Here is a 19,236-nt window from a genome sequence, read left to right as displayed (position 1 = left end):
TTAAGCTAGTATTTCAGTCCCTCATTCTGTCAGTTATTAGAACTTATCACGATGTCAGGATAACAACAGGAAGCCTGAATTTGATGTTTTGAAAAAGCCAAATGGAAATTCAGGAAATTAAAATATCATCATAGCAGCAATGTAATTTTAAATATGTAATTAAAACTTCTTTTATATAAAGTTCTTTTTTTCTTTCTTTAATAAAATGCCATTGATTTTAATTTCCTTCATTTTCATACCAGACCTTATTAAGCTAAAATAATTGTTCTGGAAAGAAACAAAGAAAAAAAAAAAAAGAAAACACAAAGGCAGCTGGAGTAGTTCAGAAAGTTCATTCATCTCTGAAAGGCTTTGCCTATTGGTACTACTGTGTAAACCAGAAGGTTCACTGAGAATTTACCACATGACAAAAATTAACCTCAGTTTAGCATTATATACTTGATGCTTTTTCCTCTATGTAAGCAAACTTTCAGTCTGAGACACCACAAAGTGGAAGTATGAAGCAAAATGCAAAATTTTGTTAGGCACCAGTAGTCTTAAATTGTTACATATAAGCATAGATGTTGAGAAATATGCATTCTGTATACTTGTAAAAAATATTCTTGTGGGTTTCTGTGATCTGATCTTTTGCAGGGCAATCATATTGCAAAATTCAAGAAGTCAGTGCAGCTTTTGAGATTCAGTGCAGTAATGTTAACTTATCCAAGCTAACGTGTGCACCCTTCTGAATTTAACTTTTTTCATTAAATTACAGTTTTTAAAGCATGTATTTTATTTTATCATATTTATGATGTATCTGTTATGGTATGGCTGAATAAAGAGAATCTTAAAGAATGTGGTATGAGAAACAAAACAATTAATGAAAATAACTTTTCAAGTATTTAGGTTACTTCTTCTGAAATGTGTCCTGCAATGCCATCATGTCACTCCTCAGTAGCAGTCTTTCAATTTCTGACTTTGCAATGATGTAAATGATGTTTGTCCTAATTGCAGACAAAAAAACTTGTGGGCCTCATGAATTCCAGTGCAAAAACAACAACTGTATTCCAGATCATTGGAGATGTGACAGCCAAAATGATTGTGGTGATAATTCTGATGAAGAAAACTGTAGTAAGTAACTTTTACCTAAATGCATATTTCAACATGTAGTCAGTTTAGCAATGTGTAAGAGGATTTTCTTCTGATAAACTGAATATGTATGGTTTCTTTCAGTATGATAGAGATGAAAAAATGTCTGACCTATGACTTTTCAATAACCTGATGAACTCGCAATGAATCGTGCCTGGATCAGTTTACCTTTATCATAGAGTTACTCTCATATCTCAAGCTTATTATCCAGATAAATATCATGAAACATATCCAGTCAGAAATGCTTTTTAAGAATACTTTTTGATCACGATTGCTTTGTTTATATTCCTTAGGTGACTTGTCATGTTTTCTGCCTCCAGAAATCCATTTCTGTAACACTTAACTAAATAAAAAGTAGACCTTGTTATTGAAAGTAGGTTGGATAATCTAGTTCTCTCCTACCCATGAGCAACCTCAGTGCCTAGTAAGTCTCTGTAATACCACTTCCAGCGTGTTAATTTAGGTCTGGTTCTGAGGAAGAAATGACAAACTCATAACGGTTCCCTTCATCTTATAATCGTCCTCTTTATAAAATATTTCCACAGGAAAATTTCATCAGTATTTTTGAAGTGTCTTCCATTCAGCTGGCAAACAATTTCAAATCTTCTTTTCTTTTGTTCTTTGAAATCTAAGAAATTTAATGTCTTTTAATATGGATAATCTTTTATGCACAGTCCTGATTGTATATCCTTAGGGTGTATTTGACATCTTTGAGGTAATAACTCAGAATGCTTAATGAATTCTTGTGCTGTCTGCCCCTTTCTCTTATTCAGCACATGGTGTCCAGAGGTACAGGAAATCTGAAGGCAAGCTCATTTAGCTTTAAAGTTTAAATAGATTTGCATGCCTTTTGATCACAGTCTGTTAGAAAACCTGCGAGTTACTGAAAGCATTAGTATCATAGTTTTCATATGCAAGCGCTTCATCTAAAGGAAAAAATGTCATCTGACTTGGTAATTGCTATCAGCTGTGTATTGTTAAACATGGGCAGGAGGGAGATAGGGAGGAAGGTGTTGATGACACACAGAAGCTTTCTTTGCTTCATGGGAGATTTTACTTAGGAAACAAACAATAGTGCTGGTGAGATTTTTTTCTATTATAAACAGCAAAAACTTATTTTTATGGTCATGTAAAAAAGCAAAGAAGGAGGTGTGGTTTCCCTACAGCAGTGTTAATCTACATGACTAGTTGAAAATTTTGGAAGAGAAACACCTCTCCTAAACATTAATACTGTCTGCAAAATAAGTCTTAAGCATCTTGCTTTGAAATATACCATCTGTGAAGTGGGATTAATAATTCCCTTTCTTAAATATTAGGTTGTCATGGAATAACATTATAAAAACAAGTGTTCAAATAATGGAGGAGCAGTCATTCATCAATTTCTTTTTTATTTATTGTTTGCTATATTTGTGTTCACATCAGTAATTAACTTACATATTCTATTCCTAGCTATTCTCTAAACTTTCAGATCAAGAAATCTGTAGCTAACTGTAGCGCATAGGATAAGTGATTTGAGAGTACCCAGGTGCAGCCTGTGCAACGAACTAAAATTACTTCAATTCTGAGAACAAATCTTACAGTATATAAGCATTAAACAGATCTCTGCAGAGTGATGAATTGTACTTCATGTTTACTGTTTGATATTTGTTTTCTTGTCAAATACATGCTTTACTTCCTAACTTTTGAGACCTTTTATTCTACTGTCTACATTAAATGTAGTATGCTGGCACAGTTGGAAAATTCACTATCTCAGAAGCACTGGGATAATACATAATATCATTGAGTTATTCAAACTGGATGTAAAAAATTATTAGTAGGCTGTATGGCCTTTTATAAAGTGTAACGAAACAAATACATATGAAATTAAAGCTTCCAAAAAATTTGACAAAATGAATTGCATTGCACATTAAAAGTTGTTTATAACATGCATGCATTTACAAAGAGTTCTTCAGGCAGCTGTGTGAGAAAATGAGTTGTTTCTCAAAAATACAGGATGAATTTACTGAATTTTAGAAATTTAGCTCAAGTATTTGTATTTAGGTATATAATTTCTTTACATTTACAAATAAAGTGTTGTGATCCTTCAAAGAAAAAAATAGACAGAAAATGAGTAGAGGGCTGTTATTTGAAGCACCCTCTCCCCTCCCCCCCAAATAAGTAAGAATTACTGCCCAGAGTGGCTGTGGATGCCCTGTCCTTGGAGGTGTTCAAGGCCGGGTTGGGTGGGGCTCTGGGAAGCCTGGTCTAGTATTAAACGTGGAGCTGGTGGCCCAGCCTGCATCAGGAGGGTTGGAGCTTGATGGTCCTAAGAGTTCCCTTCCAACACCAGCCATTCTGTGATTCTATGATACCGGGGAGGTTAAAGGTACATACTGAGAGCACTATTTAAAGTGTAATGTATTTTTAACTCAGTTAATAATTATCTTTTTGGAGGGGAAATTTTCTTTCAGGGTTGTTTGAATTTTTTTCAAAAGATATTAGGCAAAAAAGTATTTTCTTTCAGGGAAGTTTCAAAATGGAAAATTCCATTGTAATGACTATCTTATTCCTGCTCAAAAGAAGACACCGGTAATGTTTTATTGAATGTAGTTAAAAACATATAATATACTGTAAACACTGAAGCAAAGCAAATATAATAATGCTGCAGAAAGACATGCATTTAATCAGTGTGGAAATATTACAGTTGCTGGATAATCTTCTCAGTGCTTTGTTGCTCTCACAAGGTGTCAAGAAAACAAATTAGTTAATTTTGTCCTTGGATAACTTTGTACTCTAAAGGCAATGAGAACTAGCAATTATTTAATGTCTAAGTGAACACATTTACACTAGTGTATTGAAAGAAACTAAGCTGGAATACCTGGAATGTCTCATAATGTCATCTTCAGTAGACCTATCTTGAGCGGGCAGTCCTATAAATTCTCTGCATCCTTTACACTGCTTCAGGCTCAGCTGACTTGGTGCAAATACAACCATGCCCCATGTTGGTTTTCTAAGAGCAGCGAGATTTCAGTGATAGACAAATAGATGTTTAACCTGTTTAAATGCAGGTAAACACTACGTTATAAGTTTGAACTTTATATTCTATTTTAAGAAAAAAATGTTCTTCTCTCCTAGTTGTGTATTATACCTCAGATGCCTAATAAAATCCTTTAAATTCATGGTTTAATGTGATATGCATGCTTATTAAATAAGAAATTGAACCACTAATATGAAATGATTTTGAATCTTTCCTCTGAGATCCCATTCTTTCTACCATTCTAGTTGGCAAATGTGTCATCGCTACAGGTTATTTTCAGGCTTGAAATTATGAAGGGAGGTCATTTTATGTGCTGTATTTCTAATAAAATTCTTTATAATTATACACAAATGCTTTTCTCAGGAAGGAGTTTCAGTGTTTTTGTAAACCAGAAGCTGAAAGATGCTGACTTTTATTGGTTATACAGAGATCTATAAATAATTTCACTAACAACATGAGCACTGATGGAAAAGTTCTCTCCTATGTGCATATGTAAATCACAGAGAAGTATTCCAACAGCAGAAAAAATATTTCTTGCAAACAGAGAAATGAGAAGTTACCTCACTGTGTTCATTTTTGCAGAATCAAATCTGTTTATAAATAATTCATTAGCAGTATAAAAAAGTATTTGCTTATATTTTGCAAATCACAACAGAAACATGACATACATTTATTTGCTTGTGAATTATTTTTTCCACAAAATATTTCCCTTATGTAATTTATCACATTTTGAAATTCCTCTTCCTGGCCTGTTGACAGAGAAAAGAATTGAATCAGTGATTTGCTAACATTTACACAATGAGCTTTTGTTTTGAAAAAAATAGTAGTTATGTCTAAAAACTAAAAATCCATATAAATGCTAACCTTTGATTTGATTAAAAATATTTATTTATATAATTAGTTATTCTATAATAATAATTGAAATAAAAATGAAATAAATCAGTGCTGGAGAACTGATGCAACTGGTGTAGGTCTGCTTGTATTACTACTTTCCTACAACTTCAAAATGAAAATTTGTGCCTACATTAAAAACTAAATTCTTCAAAAAAAAAAAAAAGAAAAAAAAGTTTTTCAAACCGTTGTTTTCCTTTTTTTCTGAAGTGAGGGGGGAAAATACAAAGAAACTCAGATTCATCTGAAAGACCTCTTTCTTGAAACAGTTTGATTTCTGAATAGAGGAGATTTGGAAATTCAGCTTTACCTTAGATCTGCGTAATGTGCATCTGATTTGTTCTCATTATGGTATTCACCAAATTCTTCTCTAGTGGAATTTTCTTATCTTGTGTCTTCTTTCCTTGATCACCACACTAGATTTTTCAAAAACATGCATGCTTCTATCTTCCATTACTAGTTTAAGGACTCTTTAGCATCATCTCGTCCATTACTGCCCACTGCAACTCTCCTCTCTTCATCTCTCTGCCTTTTCCATCTTTCCTCCATTGATTTCTTCTTTTTTCTGTTTTTTGCCATTTGCCTGAAATTTTCCCATCTCAAAAGATCTTCCCAATCAATCCTTATTCTTGATGTTATATTAATTACTTATTGCGGTGTTTGCTCTAATGTTAAAAGTCTAACAGATAATCCTTGGTTGTTTTTTCAGTCCTAAAACCGTATGGCTATCGAAGTCTAAATTACATATAGAGACTTGATTAAATTCTGTTCAATTACCTCTTTTTCTGTACCGTTGTTTAATGGTTCAAAGTCTATAGGGTGTCTTCATTTTTTTCTATTAACTTTTTGAACAGAATAAATCAGATTAGTTCAGTTGAAAGGGAGGTACAAGGATCATCTAGGTCAGCCTCCTGACCACTTGAAGGCGAACCAGAGTTGAAGTACATCACTGAGGATATTGTCCAAATGCCTTTTGACCACTGATGGGCATGGAACATGAGCTACGTATCTAGGAAGTCTTTTTCAGTATTTTACCACCTTTACAGCAAATAAACATTTCCTATTGTCTGGACTGAGCATCCCCTGACTCTGCATAGTTCCTGCATGTCCTAATATCAGTTATTAGAGGTCAGAGACTGGCACCTCCCTCTCCACTTCCCCTCCTTAAGTCATTATTAGTAGCAATGAGATCTTCCCCCAGACCACACAACCCAAGTGTTCTCATCCTCTCCTCATAGGACATGCCCTTCAGCCCTCTCACTAGCTTTCTCTAAAAGTTCCATTTTCAAGAGGAAAGTGCATAGTATTCTGTTGGGAGAATATTCCACTCTGATCCCTTGTCCAGAGTTTTTATGGTAATAAAAGCAAAAATGCAGAGCTATGAGGTCAATGAAGTAAAAGGGCTGAAACAGCTAATCTCACTTTCTTAGGATTACTCCATCACTCCCTGCAGCTGCCTTCTCCTGTTTGCTTTGCCTATATCTCAAATTAGTTTTGTCTGCTCTTCTCCTCCACCTTCTGTAATGACTTCCAGCTTCCCTGTGTTTTGGTTCTTTCCAGGGAATAGAAGAACATATCATTTCATCACAAAATAACCCACTTACCTTCCAATATAAGCTGTCTCTTGTCCATCTGTAAGCTCCTTAGATTCTTAGAAAAGATCTCCTTTTTCTTTTCCCTAAAATTACTTTAAAATTCCATCGTTTTCTTACTTTTACCTTTTTCTATTTTCAATACTGACAGTATAGAAAAGTCAGCTTTTTTTGAATGCATACTGTCTGTGACTTTTGCACTTCATCATATTCCCTTCATGATAAGCCTCTAATAATTCTGTCAGTATTTAAGCCAGTATTATTGTCATGCTTCATCCCATACTTAATTGCTGGAAAACTAAATTATTTGACTTGAAACTCCAAGCCTTCCTTCTGTGGTATTCCATTTGCCATCTCAAAACTGTTCCCCTGAATGTGTAGAACAAGGGAACATATTTCTTGCCACACATATACGTTACAAGCTATTTAATTGAAAGTCAAAGGTCCGTTTAATTCCAATTACATTGGACATTAACAGGTGCAAAACAAATTTCTAGTCTGTGGTATCTATCTCACTAAATTTGTCATAACACACATGCTCTGAAATAATTAATACTTATACATCAGCTTCATATAATTTTGTAAAGAAATCTGCCAAATGAAATGAAAGTGTTTTCATGAACAGCTTGTAATATGCAAATGAAATTTAGTTATAAAATATAATGAAGCAAAATCCTACAGAAAAAAAAAGTTCTTAGAATTTGAGTGTTAATGTCTTTGACTTTGTTATAGTAATTCATTGATTGACTGTTTGGGATATTTATGTATGAGCTATTTTTATGGAAATGCTAATAAACCTAGGCTTGTTACTCTTCTTTGTTCAGAGCCTCAAACCTGCACTTTGAAAGACTTTCTTTGTGCAAATGGAGACTGTGTTTCAGCAAGATTCTGGTGTGATGGAGACTATGACTGTGCAGATGGCTCAGATGAGGTAGGCTTCTTCCAGGGGACATATTTGAGAAAATTGCTAGGTTTAGATTGCTTGAGAATGAATTTCCTACAGGAATGCAAATTTGAGACATGAATTCATGCATTGTATAGATGTCTTTACTAAATTAAAATCAAACTTCTTGAATTATTTAACTTAAAAGAGAAGACGACTTAAAATCAAGTCATATTTTTTTGTTGTCTTTCTTCACCTTTTTGGCACCATCAGTGATCTAGTTCTCTTCCTGTCCTGTGTGTATTTTGTGCCCTAGTTGGGGAACCTTTGCCTTATGAACCAACAGTGTATTGGTTTATGGGTTTTGTTGAGAAAACATGGGCTGCTGCTTGAGAAGCAAAGGCTCTCTTCATACTTGTTTTGCTCTTTCTCAGTTCCTTTTTTGTACCTTTTGTCTCTTTTCCTGACAGTGTTGGAATTCATGTGCTTCCCGCTTACTTAGAGGGTTCAAATCACAATTAGTAAATCAAACTTAAAAAGCTATTTTATTTCATAAGTTGCAGACATATTTCATAGTGTGAAGCGGTAGTGGTAGGGACTGTAACTTTTCTGATTAGCTATATATTTAAGTGTGGTTATATTAAGTATTTGATCTTCAATATACACTTTTTTATTGTAATAGAGGTACTGTGAAACAGGCTGTTCAAGAGATCAGTTCCAGTGTTCCAATGGTCAGTGCATATCAGCAAAATGGAGATGCGATGGTCATGAAGACTGCAAACTTGGGGATGATGAGAAAAACTGCGAACCAGGTATTTTTTTAAAAGTAAATAGAGATATACTTTGTTCTTTTAAATTTGTACCATTGTGTCTTCTAAAACTCGTTTTAAAGGAAGCTGTGTGTAGCCATACAATTGATGAAGAGAATGGTATTTAATTATATTGAAATATATTTAAAAAAGCAGTATTTCTTGGCATGTTATGAGAGTGTCTGGATATATATATTTTTTTGTGATGTTCATTCTGTTTTCATTAGTCTTTATTCAAACCCTCTCTCGCAAATTTGTTCATATTGTTTTAGTTCATTGTTTATATCTTGTAAAAATGTGGTTATTTATATTTACATTAAGTTTTTGGTAAGCATTCTTTACATTAGTACAACTTATGAAGTCTATGACAAAACTTTCCTGATTTTCAATATGACAAATTTCTATCTGTATTTTAAATCATAATGATTAATATATGTTTATTTGAATTGTGGTCATGTATACTTTACAAAACCATGATCTCATACACATTAAGTTTAATTATAAGCGCTTACATAACTTCAGGAAAACCCTAAGCCCATTTTAAGCAAGCATTTTTTTTTAATCTACTGATTCTATGAAAATGTGTGTATTTCCTGTTACCAAGCATAAGGAAAACAAAGAAATTTCTTAGTGATAAAACATGTATAATCTCTTACTATTGTTATACACTTCACTTAGGATGAGCTAATTTGGTTTCACCGATGGCTTCATTGTAGTTTATGAAGGATTGGAGAAACTTATCATCTACCAATACATTTTTGCTTGCTATCTTAAAGGAGATAAAGACATGAAGTTATAAAGCAGCTTATGCATAAGTTCTTTTTCTAATGCTAAAATATGTGTTTATAACCAGCATCTCCAACCTGCTCTGTAAGTGAGTACATCTGTGCAAGTGGAGGCTGTATTTCAGCATCTTTGAAATGTAATGGCGAGTATGACTGTGCTGATGGATCTGATGAGGTAACTGAGCAGTTTGTGTTGCTTTTTCTTCTATTCTCTGACATTAATTTTTAACTATTTGGTTGGAATTTTGGGTTGTTTTTAGTTGTTGTTGTTTTTGGTGTCAGTTGAACACCTTCAGATAACTGGGCCCCATGATTTGGTTTCCATGGTACTCACATTGGATTACATCTGTTTGCAGCAGACCAATTTTTTCCCTGGAGTCAACATCTGGATGTCATTCTGGGGCAGTTTGTTTCAGGGGCTCTGCAGCTAGGATAATTTTTGTCACATTTTATTATGTTCTTATTGTTCTTGTTTATTAATAATTAGTTCACTTCTGTATTCACATAGATGGATTGTGTAACGGAATGTAAAGAAGATCAGTTTCGATGCAAAAATAAGGCCTACTGTATCCCTGTCAGATGGCTTTGTGATGGAATCCATGACTGTGTGGATGGTAGTGATGAAGAAGACTGTGTCCAAGGTTGTGTTCTTATTGGTATTGTATTCTGTGCCATCAAAGAAACCAGTAATACATCCAGAATTACTGGAATGTTGTTATTTAAAATTATCTTATGAGCAACGTTAATTAGAATGCTATGCAATATCATGATAAATCTTTTAAATAAACAAGCATAAAATCCCAATTTTCTGTTTAGTTTCATGTACACAAAATTCTACATCTAATGTGAACATGAGGCCTCAAGTCAAATTCTTTATACTCAGAGCACAGAACTATGCACATAAATGGGTTCACATGAAGGCAAACTCTATGCTTATGACTAAGATTCCAAATGTTATTGAGAAATGCATCTGTTAGTCTAATTCCCATAGTTGCTGAAATTTCAGAAATCTTGTTCTAATGTATCTTTTCCATTTTGTATTAATATATACTTGCATGCATATAGGTATATATGCATATCCAACCTGAAACTCTCCCAGCAGAACTTGAGGCTGTTTCATCTAGTCCTATCACTGTTCCCACTAGCCCTAATGTTAGGTACATGTAGCACCTCATCAGCTATAACAAAGACAGCACTTCTCTGTCAAAGAAATTTTTAAGAAATTCAAAATTTTACTCAGCTCTTTGTCACTTTGTTGGCTTATTATTCCAGATATTTGTTTTATTTTCTTACAAATGAGCCTAGTTCTATGAATTAGACATCTAGAATTACACATGTAACTGTATTGTATGCAGTACAATACTAAGTAATAATAATCAGATGATGCAAGCAGTTGCAGAGCAAAATATCCTTCCCTTATCATGTCATAAATTGACTAAGCAACAACAATTACCTAAAAAACAATTACCTAAAATATAACTGTTTTAAGGAGACAGATAAAAAAAAAAAATTAACTGTTCAGGAAAGAATCAACAACTCTTAGTGCATTTGAAGCTGCTTTTTAAAATATGTAGACCACAAATTTTTTAAGAACAATGAACTGTAAATAAGTAGTAACATACTTATTTAATATGAAGTCTACATTATTCTTTGGATGGTGTAATGGAGCTTCTGTGAACTGCAAATTACTTATAATTCAATAAACAGTCTTGTGCCTTGTTGGTTATTGTTGTAATACTTTGCATTTCTGTCACAATTATGATTTCCCTTAGAGAAATCTGTTCTGTAAAATAATTATGGAGGACAGAGCAATCACATAAAACAAATGCCAGTTTATCTCACTGATAACTAATTTTTTCTTCTTTAGAATTACAGCAAGCACAAATGGAGTTTTATTCTACAGCATTCTGAAACAATTTCCACCATAGTTATCTGTAACCCACTGTGCATGTTTTAATTATCACTTTTTTAAAACCTATTATCCAACTAGTATTTTTTCCACGGTTATTAAACAAACAATTATTTAAATTCATGTCTTTTGTAATTAAAAAATACTGGAGTTGTATGTATTTTTCCATGAATGATGATAATATTTCTTATAACAGGAGTTAATTGTATTCAATAACATAGTGTGAGAGTTCCCAAAATCCTCTTACACAGTAGGTATTTCATGCAAATCAGTGTTCTGAAAAAAAAACTCAGCCTGTTCTGAAGCATTTATAGAGGAATAAAGCATTCTGTTGACTTCAGGAGAATGTGTACAGGGCCTTGAATGAATAAGTAGAAAGCCACAGGAACTCTATCTTCTGTAATGGACCTAGAGCAGTTGTAGTGCACTGAGGAAAGGCACAGTGAGAGTTTTGGTGCTATGATACAAACTTTCATGACTTCCTCTTCTGCAAGAAGAGCTTTGCTTTTTTGTAGTTTTTTTTCCTTCCATCCTACTCTTCTCTGGAAACTGAGAGTCTATACTGGAAAAATGAATCTATTTACCAGAGAAAATGAACTTCAACAAGTTTCCATAATCTCATTGGTGGTGGTAATATTTAGTCATAGCATCTTTGAGACAAAATATCTTATTACTGCTAAACAAAAGTGATTCTGACTTGAACCAGTTTTATGGCTTGAACACTCCAGCTTAAAGCATTTTCTCTCACCTTCAGTTCTATTTTGTTAGATGTTTCAATCAATTCAAAAGTTACGTGGAAAAAAATTATTTTGTATGTGTTTTGTATTTATGCTAAAGATCCTAATTGGCAATTTCAGAAGTTCAAAAAGGAGTATACTTGTAGAGGTCATCTACTCTGTGCCTAAATCTAAATCTTCCCTAATAACAGGGTTTTACAGTTGATGGGGATGCTACAAGCACAAGCCTGGCCAAGTCTCTCAGTCCTCAGAAGAAATTGTTCATATCTTATAGCTAAAGGACAGCAATCACTTTGTCTCTTCTGAAAACAATGCATATCCCAGAGAACGGGAGTAGAAGTAGGTAGAGCAGCAGACGTTCATGTGAAACAAGCCTGGATTAAAAAATCAGGAGGAATTTCCTGGATATAAGTTATGAAAAGAGTGAAAGTAGTGTATGATCAGCTAAGATTTTTGCCTCTTCAGCTCTTACTTTTGAGATTTATTCATTTACCTGAGCTACATGTGCTATTCTCTGCAGATAGTATGTGTATATGTCGGTACTAGTTGTATCAAGAACTGGTTTTCATTTGTTTATTTCTTTGTTTATTTCTGACCTCTTTCTTTCCTCCCAGGGGGGAGTATATGTAGAGCTGATGAGTTCTTGTGCAACAATTCCCTCTGCAAACTGCATTTTTGGGTTTGTGATGGAGAAGATGACTGTGGAGATAACTCTGATGAAGTCGCTGAAATGTGTGGTATGATGTTAAATTTCTGAATAGTTTTTGTGTCGTGATTTAGAAATGTAGCATACATAAATATATGAGGATATGTATCTAAGTTGCCTTCACTTAACCTTTCAGTTAGCTTAAACTTTTGGTAAACAAGCAGGGTGATTTTCATAAATGCTAAGTTAGTGTTGTGTTACCTGGTACGTGTGACAGTGAAAACTCTGTTCTGAAAAAGCGGATATATTTTGTCTTTCATCTTTTCAAGTTTACATTCTTTATTGAAATTACAGGTTAGGTATCAAATAAAAAATTGTGTGCTTTTTTTTTAAGTTATATCTATCTGCTAGATGTGTACTTATTTATTGTAAAAACAAAAGTTGTGTAAGAAATGCTATGTATTATTACTCCACATAGTAATTATTGTGATTAATACATAATGCAGTGAAGAATCACAAAAAGTTAGAAGTAGTAAAGATAATTTTAGCAAAAATGTGCACACACACATAAAAAGACTTCATTTTTTAGATAGTACAAAACTTTTTGTGTGGTCCCAAATAATACAGTACTTCTTCATACCTAAACTATCCACCTGCTGTAGTTTAATCCTACTGTAAAATAAAGTTCTCATAGTTTTCCTAGGCTAACACCTACAGTTTATTTTCATAATAAATTCAGAAAATTTTAATGAAAATACTGCGGAGAATATTTTTTACAGCCATATGCAACTTTTACAGCTATAATTAAGCTTAACATTCTGTTGAACAACAGCCAACGAAATCCCTAATGCAAAGAGGTGATGACTTTTTATTTCTGACATATTTAATGATTTTCAAAAATAGTATAATATTCCATATCACACATAATACTTTCATTCCTGAAATGAAAGAGTGGCTCTGTAAACATTAAGTTTTAGTACATTAGGTATCAGAGCTTAAAATCAAGTACTATTCGTATGTCATGTACAGTTGTGTTTCCATGCTTGCTTATTGCCTTTATAAAGAAACATCTTAAAAGATTCAAGGAATATAACTGGGTAATAGTTGATTTTTTTTGTTTTGTTTTAAATATGCAGTTAAGTTTCCATGCCCTCCAACAAGGCCATACAGATGTAGAAACAACAGGGTTTGTCTGAGACCTGAGCAGATTTGCAATGAGGTTGATGACTGTGGTGATAACTCGGATGAAGATCACTGTGGTAGGTGACATTACCTTTCAAGGCATTCAGATCAAAGAAAACAACTTGAAGGCAAACTCTGTTGCAGAGATCTGCTTGTCCTTCAGTAAAGCTTAGCTGGAGGTTAGTAGATCATAGTTTGAAATGGAAAGAAATTAGGCTTGAAATAATTGCTTACTGCTTCATGGTCATTCAAATTTTGATGTCTAAAATAATCTAAAAAATCTTACTTATTGCTTAAATACTGATTCATTTTTCTTACTCATTTGTAATTATGTAGATAAAATCACATATAAAGCAAGACCATGTAAAAAAGATGAATTTACTTGTAATGATAAGAAATGTATTCCAATGGAGCTACAATGTGATTGGTTTGATGACTGTGGAGATGGTTCAGATGAGCAAGACTGCAAAATAAGTGAGTTTGCTTGATACATTTTTTTTATATAATTGTAGAAGAAAAGAAATAAAAAACTAAGACTAATAAACTCATCCACATACAACCTTCTCAACAACATGCAATTGTAACATGAACATAACGTGTTACCTTCACAGTATCTAAGCAGATGTACCCAGTCTTATGTCAAGATAAAAGTTGTTTTTATGGCAACTCAAGTTGTAGTAATCATAAGAGTAGATCTTGTGTTTTTGAAATAGATCAAATGTAAGTTCATTGCTTTTTATTTCACATCTGCAGCAGGATGAATTTTAGTATTAAAATTATTGATGTATGAAGCATGATATCTAGACTAAATAGTATCAACTCATGCATATGTTGATAAATACTGTAATGTCATACATTTGTTTAAAATTTAGCTCAATTTTTTCAAAAAGAAAGATGCGTATCACATTTTTGGTTGGTTTACCTTGGTGTCTGTGTTATTTTTAACAGTTAAATCTATCAGAAATTTTTACACATTCTGTTTGTGTGTAGGTGTCACTGAGTATACGTGTGAAGACAACGTGAACCCTTGTGGAGATGATGCGTACTGTAATCAAACAAAAACATCCCTACTGTGTCAGTGCAAGCCTGGATTTCAGAGAAATGAGATGAATAGACAATGTGAAGGTACAAACCTTTTCTATCACCTTTCACCTCAAACTATTAAAAGGCAAACTGGCAGTCAATTTTCTGTGCTAGAGAAGGAGATGTGTATCACATGTATATTTTTCCTAAAGAACATACTGTTTCATAGCTGTGGGATTTGGAAATTAAGATAAGAAGCTGAAAGGACTTAAAGGATGTAGATATAAGCATTTTAACTGGAGAAGTTATCAAAGATTAATGTTGGTTGTGCAAGTCAAAAGGTTCCAAACAAAACATTAGATGATTTTATAATTTAAAATGTAAATGGTTGATTTGTGGTTTAATAGAAGAGTTAACCAAGCAATTAGGATTCGCTTTTAAATATGTGTGTGGGAATATTTTGAATGCTTAAAAATAATGATGATGCATAATACTGAAAATCAAAATGAAAAGAAATCTGTTGAAAGTAAACTACTTTAGACAAGGTAATCCTAATATCTATTATAGCACACTGAGCAGGAAAAAAATATGGTAGTTATAAAGAAATATAAGCCTGCCTTCAGAAGAATGCATTGTGAATTCACTTCTTTACTGGTGAGAAGTTCCTTGCAAAAAAAGTGCAGATCACTTCAGTGGGACAATCAAAGTGAACAGACCTTTAAATACAACATCTTCATGATTTGGCTTTTCAGTACAAGCTATACACATGAAGTTTTCAAGTAACAGGTGATTGTGTAGTTTTGAGTATAACAGAGGTAGGTATACTGAAGATAATTGTAGCAATCATCTTCATTCTCAAAGTTGATTTCAAACCCTAATGATGATAGGTTAATATAGAAAGGATAGAGAAATAGTGTAAAATAAATTTAAAAACTAAGCTCTATTGAATGCAGTGGGAATAATGTTAATAAGTGCAGAAAGCTTCCTTTCGCTGTTGTAAGTTATAGCATGCTTACAAGTTCATTTTTTCATCCGTATTTAGAATGTGTTAAACAATAGGGTACTGTACTATAGATACATAAATTGCATTCTTTCCTAACAGACATCAATGAGTGTATGGTATTTGGTGCCTGCTCCCAGCACTGCAATAATGTTAAAGGGTCATACAGATGTGCATGTGAGAAAAATTATAAGGAATGGAATAACAGTTGTAAAGCAAAAGGTAAGGTTACAAAAATAAATGGACAATACTAAAGTGTTTGTTATTAATGTGGTTGGTAGCACTGATAGTTTGCATATAAAAATTGTTTTTAGATAAATATTTCTTGAATAGCACACAGAAATAATTCTCAGAATCACTCAGATGTATGTTTCATTGAGGTAAGCAGTAAATTCTTATAAATAACATAAAAATGAACATACTTAATATGCGAGTTTGTTATAATTTGGTACTGTACATTTTTTTCAATCTCCACCTTGTATTGGCAAAAAATATACAAATACAAAAAAATAAAGATACAATGATAACAAACGAAAAGAAAAAACAAAGGATATATCAGCATTCTTGTGAGCATTCTGATTATGTTCTAGAAGCTTGAGGGAAGAATTTCCTTATTTTAATACTTCAGGAGTAAACTACATAGTATTTGGAAATAACATCTTTTACTTTAGTCATGTAAGTGGAGCTTTTCTAAACATAGTCATCTTAAAACAGGTATCTCATGTAAATCAGCTGTCCAAACCACATACTACTGAAGGTAAATATGCACACACAGATTAAGTTTCTGTCTTTCATGAGACAGTTGTATTGTACAAAATAGAGCTATTAGTTTTATCTGGGCATAGTGTAATTTTTAAATTCATGTTAAAAATGAAAAAAAAACCAAAAACCAACACTAATCCAACTGCCTGAGTAAATTTCACATCATCTTTATGGATCTACATCTGAATAAGTGAAAGTATGAGCATAGCATCTCACCCACAATTTAGTGAGATTTTAATGTAAATGTGATTTATACCTACACTCGGTCTTCAGCATGTCACCACTGTTAAAGTTAAAAATTGTGGCTCCTTGTCTTTGTGCATATATGGTGCACAACTATGAGCAGTAACTAATCAGAGCTTTATGGTCTGTAAAGTAATATTTATGACATATATCTTAATACCACAACAAAATGAATCATGTTAATCCCATTTCTTCCTTCTCTGTACAACAGCCATACTGGGTAGGTAGATCATGGTAGCCAAGTACTTGCTTTATTCACATTTTCTTGATGAAAATTTATCCTGGAAAGATCATATTCATGAGTAATTCATAATTTCCTCTGTATATAAAATGGACTCTATCAGGATGAAGAATCATTACCTACTATTAAAGAGGTTCATATGGGTTTATTTGTATATTGATTATGTAGTCTCGTGTGTCACAGACTGAGTTTGAAAGCATTTACTTTGTATAATGGTGCCAAATTATGAAGAATGAAGTTATTACCCTGAGCATGAATGCCTTTCTCATCCCAAAGAATCAGAAAATAATTTTGACATAAAAAATGGTCAGATAAACACTGATTTTGCATTAGTTGACATTTACCTTATTTTTGTTTCATTATAATAATCCCTAGGCTCTGAAGAACAAGTTCTCTATGTTGCTAATGACACTGACATCCTGGGTTTTGCATATCCATTCAACTACAGTGATGTTCATCAACAAATATCACATATTGAACATAATTCAAGGATAACTGGAATGGATGCATATTTTCAAGGGAACATGATTGTTTGGAGTACTCAGTTTAATCCTGGAGGAATTTTCTACAAAAAACTTCATGACAAAGAGAAAAGGCAAAGTAACAGTGGTTTGATAGTAAGTAAAACAAAACAAAAAAACAGATTCATTTCCATTCACTTTTTCAATCAAAATATCTCTGTGGTAATTATTTTATTCAAATGATATACATTAAATTAAATGACTATGCCTTTCCATTCAAGACTGAAATGTTTTGTCAAGTCTAAGAGAACGCCAATGTAGTATTTAAATGTTTTCTAACCAGCAATAACCAAACGCTAGAGGGAGATAAACTGCGAATGTGGAGTAATTCTACTGTAATATTTTTTCATATAATTGAAAATCTCTAGACAGATTGCTATATCAAGTTCTATAAGTAAAGAAACATGAAGCTTGTAAATCTTGTGAAGTTAATGTTTGGTTTCTTTGTTGTTATTTTTAATGATTTATTTTAGTTCTTTGTGCTTTATATCCAGATAAGTTATGCAATGGTAAGTGTAGTCTGCTGGTCTGCAACCACTTTAATGGATCTGCATTTTATTATGGGTCCATAAAACTGAGCATAAGCTTCCTCAAGATTTCTTAATAGTCTGGGGGTTGTAATTTTCATAATGGATTTGATGTTATCTCCCAGCTTAAACTAACAAAGAAAAAATGTTCTCACAATTACTATGATTTTATATTGCTTTCTATATTCCTGTTTTGCCATCATTTCAAAATACTTTGTGGTCACTTTCTCCTAGTTTGAGGCTACTGAAATAGAGCTTTGTTTTCCCCAGTGCTGGGCAAAAGCTTATATTTTTCTTTATATGCTATTTTTCTCCAAATCTCCTGGAAGGTAGATTCTGGTGAAGGTATTTCATCCAAATCATACAAAGGTTTTGACAAATCTGTGTGCAGAAAATGTACTGATGACTGACTGTATATAACTTGAATATGATTCGTATACCATAGAATGGTTTGGGTTGGAAGGGACTTTAAATACCATTGAGTTCCAACCTCTTCTGCAATCATATTTGTGGAGCACTTATTTCTCACTGTACTAACCTATTCAGACTATTTTCCCAATTTTATCTCATTAATACTCAAATGTTATTGCCATATGTATAGCTGATCAGTAAGCTAATTAATTTTGCAGTGTTGCTCTAATGCCGTCACTTAAATTTTGGTTTTGAAAAGGTTGAGAATTCCTTATTTTTTACTCAAGTTTTAATGGATAAGTTTTCAAAGGTTACATTATAACTTTTATATCTAGACTTTGATATGTAAATCCAGATGGCAAACTTGAACAAACTCACCTGCATTTTCAGGTAATTGCATTAATGTAAAAATCCATCTCAATTGAAATTGCTCCATGGAATTAGCATATCAAGAGACTTCCTCAGAGAATAGCTTTAAGTATCTCTTGTATTTCTCTGTGAAAAGGGCTTTAAACTTGGCACAAATTGAAGTATTAAAGGAAATAGTAAATATCAACTCTTCAGAGTTTATTGACAGATGCAGAAGAGGATTCTGATAGAGTTGATACACGTGAATTGGTGATAACTGCTGCAGCTGTTTACTGGTATAATCCTTTGAGAGAGGATATATAAGTTATCTGAGGCGAATATTCAACATAGTGATTTGCCACTTAAACTAGAGTGCTGCTTTTCATGGAAGAGGATACAAAGCTGAACATTAAAATAATTGTACTGTAAAGCAGGAAGAAAAACATGTTTTGTGATGTATTTAGTCACTATATTAGAAGCTTGCTCAAGGCTTACTGTTCCAAGAGGTTAGCAAGGGCCCTTAACCACTCCTATCACATATCCATCCATCTACTCACAACTTTGCCCCAGGACCCAGAGAAT

General features: G+C 33.0%; 1 protein-coding gene across 7 annotated transcripts in view; it reads left to right on the top strand.

Moving 5' to 3' along the window:
- LRP1B (LDL receptor related protein 1B) overlaps nucleotides 1-19,236 on the top strand; it is a 581,170-nt gene that overhangs the window by 513,620 nt on the left and 48,314 nt on the right. For 6 of the 7 annotated variants that reach the window (XM_040703826.2, XM_422146.8, XM_004943007.5 and 3 more), the window contains exons 67-77: nucleotides 994-1,110; nucleotides 7,452-7,558; nucleotides 8,193-8,322; nucleotides 9,173-9,279; nucleotides 9,613-9,745; nucleotides 12,365-12,487; nucleotides 13,533-13,655; nucleotides 13,915-14,052; nucleotides 14,569-14,703; nucleotides 15,704-15,823; nucleotides 17,223-17,464. In XM_040703826.2, coding sequence (XP_040559760.1) covers nucleotides 994-1,110; nucleotides 7,452-7,558; nucleotides 8,193-8,322; nucleotides 9,173-9,279; nucleotides 9,613-9,745; nucleotides 12,365-12,487; nucleotides 13,533-13,655; nucleotides 13,915-14,052; nucleotides 14,569-14,703; nucleotides 15,704-15,823; nucleotides 17,223-17,464 — 1,475 coding nt within the window. Of the gene's footprint in view, nucleotides 1-993; nucleotides 1,111-7,451; nucleotides 7,559-8,192; nucleotides 8,323-9,172; nucleotides 9,280-9,612; nucleotides 9,746-12,364; nucleotides 12,488-13,532; nucleotides 13,758-13,914; nucleotides 14,053-14,568; nucleotides 14,704-15,703; nucleotides 15,824-17,222; nucleotides 17,465-19,236 lie in introns of those variants that run through there. The other variant, XR_005861415.2, reaches the window with a different exon arrangement.

This window comes from Gallus gallus, chromosome 7 (genome assembly GCF_016699485.2).
Source record: "Gallus gallus isolate bGalGal1 chromosome 7, bGalGal1.mat.broiler.GRCg7b, whole genome shotgun sequence".
NCBI lineage: Eukaryota > Metazoa > Chordata > Aves > Galliformes > Phasianidae > Gallus > Gallus gallus.
The sequence above is the reverse complement of the archived record's forward strand: the minus strand, read 5'-3'. Positions and strand labels throughout refer to the sequence as shown.